This window comes from Pinus tabuliformis, chromosome Q (genome assembly GCF_031772625.1).
Source record: "Pinus tabuliformis cultivar Carrire ecotype Pingquan chromosome Q, CPIR1, whole genome shotgun sequence".
NCBI lineage: Eukaryota > Viridiplantae > Streptophyta > Pinopsida > Pinales > Pinaceae > Pinus > Pinus tabuliformis.
Genome location: NC_142296.1, coordinates 616,810,482 through 616,815,743, shown reverse-complemented (window position 1 = coordinate 616,815,743; position 5,262 = coordinate 616,810,482). Strand labels below are relative to the sequence as shown.

The 5,262-nt window shown below is 37.8% G+C and overlaps 2 protein-coding genes across 2 annotated transcripts; one reads left to right on the top strand and one right to left on the bottom strand.

Annotated features, from left to right (window-relative positions):
• Positions 1-569: 569 nt before the first annotated feature.
• LOC149220951 (uncharacterized) lies at positions 570-1,468 on the bottom strand. Its single transcript, XM_089387260.1, has 3 exons — positions 1,078-1,468; positions 858-917; positions 570-762 (listed from the first exon to the last, which is right to left on the bottom strand). The coding sequence occupies exons 1-3, from the start codon at positions 1,466-1,468 to the stop codon at positions 725-727; spliced, it is 489 nt and encodes a 162-aa protein (XP_089243386.1). The 3' UTR covers positions 570-724.
• A 1,952-nt stretch (positions 1,469-3,420) lies between these two features.
• On the top strand, positions 3,421-4,869 carry LOC149220950 (scopoletin glucosyltransferase-like). The gene has a single exon (XM_089387259.1). The coding sequence runs from the start codon at positions 3,421-3,423 to the stop codon at positions 4,867-4,869; it is 1,449 nt and encodes a 482-aa protein (XP_089243385.1).
• The last annotated feature ends 393 nt before the right edge of the window (positions 4,870-5,262 follow it).

Genomic DNA, 5,262 nt, shown 5'->3' with positions numbered 1-5,262 from the left:
ATCTGACGACTTTTGCAGGTGGGTCCATGGTAGCTGGGTGCACGTGGGTCCATGGTTTGTGCGTGTCCGAATGGTCGCCACGGTTTTGCTACTTCAATAAATTGTGAAGTTTCATGTGATCCTTAAATTGTTAAAATATTACTTATAATTAAATATCTGTGATTTTATTGCCTTTCAAGATCTAGCTTTGGCCTCTGAAAAAATCAAAAGCCTGTCCATTTCAGACCAAGAACTAGCCTTAGGCTTTAAAAAAATTCAAAAGCCTGTCCATTTCAGACAATTGCCAGCTGTCTGTTACAGAACATGTCCACTTTATTTCAAAGGATTTGTTATTTTATTTCATATCTTTATTCTTTCTAGAGGTATCCAATGCACAACAATGAAAACAGATGCATGCATTTTTCATTTTCATAACATTCTGAAAAATTAAAGGAGAACATTCATTACATTAAGAAGAAGAGGAGCCCAGCCTTGAAATTACAGTGCTTTTTCCCCATGGAACATGAAACCCAACAAAAATTTAGTGAAAAGAATGAACTTATTGGTAAAAATATACATACATTCATAAATAAACTCAAAATTATTTCACTATTTGGATTTGTCTTTTCGAACAGCATTCCAAACACTGTTGGGACTGTCATTCAGCAGTGCAGTGCAATGCTTGCTTCTGCCAAAGTTTCTCCAAATCAAATCTCACAGTTCTCCATTACACATTATTATTAAATCAGACATAGAAAAAACTTGCAATCGCCAGTACGAGTCCTGCACTCAAGCCAAAAAAACCTGGATCAATACTGAATAAAACAAGCATAACCGTACTATAAACTAACTAAAAACAAGAAAATGCCTGTACTGACCAGCAATCCAGAGCCCAAAAGCTGCAGATCTGTCACTCTGGGCTCCGTTCCAGTAGTCCGCTGCAAAACCATACACACTGTTTTCTTATTTAAGCACTTTCTTTTATTTCCGGAGTTTCTTGAAGACTTCGAAATCTGGCATTTGCTTTTATTTCCGGAGTTTATTGAAGATTTCGAAATCTGGATGTGAAATGAAATGTAAGGGAAAGAAAGAAAATACCTTGGCCGTAACAGTCTGTGGTGGTATTGACTCCATTCCTGCAGACACAGGTGAATGTATTATACATCCCCTTGAAGCCGCAGACACCTTTGCTCTGCTCGCAATTTACGCAGGCAGTGGGGAAATTGCTGTTGCCAACATTGAAACTGTACTTGAGCGCGATACCATAATTCCAGCGAGTGGGATCTGTGGCATCATTGCCGAAGCTGTAAATGCTGGTGTAGGACTGGCATTCGAGCTTAGCCAGGTTTATCTCATCGGCGGAGCCCAGATTGATGGGCGCATATACACAGCAGGAGGAAATTGGGGAATATGGCTGTAAACCAACGCCTACCACCCCAGGGCAGCTGTAGAGACCAGTGCAGATTTGGGAGCTCCCGGTGTCGCACATATATAAAAATATTTCATATAGATATTTATAAATAAAAGTTCACATATGACCCCCCTCCCCCCGGCCCAAAAAAAAAACTACGGTGTATAACAATCTAATTCCTCATTCTTCATACACACTTTTTGCCGAGCAGGGACACTAGGTCACACCATCTAATTCCTCATTCTTCATACACACTTTTTGCCGAGCAGGGACACTAGGTCGTTCATTTAAAGGTTATAACAATGTAATTCCTCATTCTTCATGCACACTTTTTACTGAGCAAGGACATAGATAGATCGTTCATTTAAAGTGTATAGGGTAGTTGAACAATGTAAAGTCTAGACCGCTTCTTATCAACAAGATTCACTTATTGTGAATGTATGTGTATCACATCTCCCCATGTTATAAAATACAAGGTTATGAACCAGTATTTATAAAATATTATAATTAACTTAAAATAGAGTAATAGTTTAATAAAATATTTTAATGTTATGGTGTGTTATATATATTTTAAACAATAATAAAATTGTAAAATGAATTATATGAATATTTGCTTAATATTTTTATTTTTATTTTTTAATATATATATATATATAATTGATATAGAAGAGAATGATAAAAAATTAATAATTATTTATTTGATATTAAATTATAGTAATTTTTTTATATAATGCTCATATTATAGTACACGTCATGTCATTATAGTATAGATTGATATAATGAGAGTTATACAAATCGTACATATGTTATTTTTACATTTTTTTTCAAATTTATATTTTAGATTATTTTTTTGTAAATTAAAAAATAAAACCCATAAAAATTGTCTATTCAATACTTTACACCAATGGAATTTTTAAATTTAATTACAAATCATTTGTGTTTATAATAATTAATATATAATGTTATTTTTCAAATTATTTATATTTATTGTACATAGTAATTAATAATAGAGTACACAAAAGTCAATTCTTGCCATCATTACACAATAAGAGATGAGACATTTCAACCAATCATATTTGATATCAATAGAAATAAAATTTATTTAAAAATAATAAATTTAATTTCATAATGTTAAACTTTGGATAGATTTTAAATTTTTATAATCAACCAAGTCAATGAAAAACTAAATATCTAGCTTCAGGTATAATAATATTTTAATTAGACTTTTGTTTCATAGGTGAGAAAACCTATTATAACTTAGTTGTTAAACTAGTAGTGATGACAATTATTTCTTATTGCTAACCGCGAATACACAAGGTGACTCATGAAAACCAGGCCATTTGGAATAATTAGCTGGTGATCCTTAATGGGGCAAGCTTGGTGACTCATGAAAACCACGCCATTTGGAATAATCAGCTGGAGATCCTTAATGGGGCAAGCTTTCACTCCTGCCACGGTTAACCTGTTTCCTTACATCCAAGAAAGACAAACTCTTAACCAAACAAAAACAGTGTTGGAGTATACTCCATAAATTTTTAATTGAATCCATATATACAATCAAAAAACGAATTTAGAGTATACTCCATAAATTTTTAATTGAATCTATATATACAATCAAAAAACGAATTTAAATAACGCAAATCAAAATTTCACCTTAATTTTTTTCACCAATTCAAACACAAAGTCCAAAAATTCATACTAAAAACAATTCCTATTAAAAAAATAACGAAAAAAATTAAAATGAGAATTAAAAAAATCTATAAGTTTGCAATATCATAATAATTAATTCCTAAACAAACTATAATTTAAACATCGATGACACTGAACCCTCATAATCCCAGTAATGCACACGTTAGGGTTAAGAAACTTCACGTAGTATATACAGTGGGACGGGCTGGGCCTTTGTTCAGCTTATTGTCCACGTTAGGGTTAAGAAACTTCACGTACTATATACAGTGGGACGGGCTGGGCCTTTGTTCAACTTATTGGTCCAAGGTATTCTACAACCTATTGTTCCAAGAGATTCTACAATGGCTGCACCTGCCCCTCATCTCATCCTCCTTCCCTCCCTGGGAATCGGTCACCTCATTCCCTTCACAGAGCTCGCCAAGAAGCTGGCTGCCCGAGGATTTCTCATCTCGTTCGTCGTAACGCCTCATGGCCTCTCCCTTGCAAGAAACAAGATCGCAGATGCAGCGAATATACATATTGTAGAGCTCCATATTTCCGAGGAGATAAAGCCGGAAGCCATTAATCACGGAAGTGATGCTTCACACCAGCTTACACCCGTGTTTGTTTTGAATGACACATTGCTTCGAGATGCATTCAACAATCTGCTATTCTCTGATCTCTATCCTCCTCCCCTATGCATCGTTACAGACTTTTTGTTGAGCTGGACAGTAACTATGGCGGCCAAGCTGGGAATCCCGAGGGTGAATGTTGAGTGCTCGCCTGCCTATACCCGAAATCTCGGCGAAGACCTGTGGAGCAGATTGCCCCGCGACCTGGAACGAACCTCTTCTGGCAGGTATATTGTTCCTCGTCAGACCAACGTCACTATCCTCTCGCGCTCTCAGATGCCCTCTGCCGTCCGCGATTGGGATGAAACCCATGCGATGCACAAGTATTGGGGAGAATTTCTTAGTTTGACGAAGCAGAGCTGGATGACCATCGGCAACACCTTCTATGAGTTGGAAGGAGATGATGTGGATGAATTTCAGAAACGCTATGCAGGCCCCTTACGACCCATCGGGCCTCTGCTGCCGGACTCTTTTCTAAGCGGCCAATATCTCACCATCCCAACGGCTCGACAGGCCGCGGCGGAGCTGGAGTGGTTGGACCATCGAACACCGGGATCTGTCGTTTACGTCTCTTTTGGCAGCCAAAGTTTGATCTCTTCTTCTCAGATCATTGAATTGGCGTTGGGTTTAGAGGCGAGCGGGAAGCCGTTTCTTTGGGTTCTGAAACTCCCAGATTCTGGTGAGAAGAATCCCACCCTGGATGGCTTTTACAGGCGCACAGAGCATCGTGGCCGCATAGTAAGTGGATGGACAGATCAGCTAGCCATCCTTTCTCACCGTTCCGTGGGGGCTTTTATTACCCATTGTGGTTGGAACTCTGCGCTTGAAGGCATCTCCATGGGTGTTCCTCTCATCTGTTGGCCATTGTTCGCAGATCAGCACTTCAACTCGAGGCTTATCGTGGAGGAAGTGAAGGTTGGAATAGAGGTTGTGAAGCGTGAGGAGGATGAAATGGTTACAAGGGACGAAATAGGAAAGTGTGTGAGTAGTCTAATGGCCGATGATCACAGTGGGGATGACCAAGTCAAATCGTTGAAGGAAAACTGTAAAAAGCTGAAGGAATTGGCCAAGAAAACCGTAAGGGAAGATGGATCTTCATATAAGAATTTCGACATGTTCGTAGAAGACATTCTGTCACTTCAGAATAAGAAGAAAAATCCAGTTTCAAATTCCCTGTAACTGCACTTGTGACAGCAGATCGGAATGGCAAGGCCGCGTTGACTGGTTGTTCGGTAGTTTTATGGGTTGCCAATAAACCATTCCTCCTCTGGAAGATGTTCAGTTGACTAGTTGTTCGGTAGTTTTATGGGTTGCCAATAAACCATTCCTCCTCTGGAAGATGCCTCCTCTGGAAGATGTTCACTCTAGTATATTGTATGCTATATAAGCTGCCTAGGAATTGTTAGGTCATTAAGTTTATATTTTATGGAGACAGGTTGTGTGTATGTGCAACCTGCATAAATATATAGCAGAAATTGTTATTTCGTTAAGTTTATATTTTATGGAGACGGGTTGAGGGTGTGTTTAACATCAATAAACATATAGATTTTTAATTAGCACACATTTATGTAT

Excerpts from the sequence above, each read along its gene's own strand:
- LOC149220951 (XM_089387260.1), bottom strand. The coding sequence starts at position 1,468 with ATGTGCGACACCGGGAGCTCCCAAATCTGCACTGGTCTCTACAGCTGC. Across the intron at positions 918-1,077 it reads CACAGACTGTTACGGCCAAG|CGGACTACTGGAACGGAGCC; the intron begins GTATTTTCTTTC and ends ATGGTTTTGCAG. Across the intron at positions 763-857 it reads TTTTGGGCTCTGGATTGCTG|GACTCGTACTGGCGATTGCA; the intron begins GTCAGTACAGGC and ends GCTTGAGTGCAG.
- LOC149220950 (XM_089387259.1), top strand. The coding sequence starts at position 3,421 with ATGGCTGCACCTGCCCCTCATCTCATCCTCCTTCCCTCCCTGGGAATC.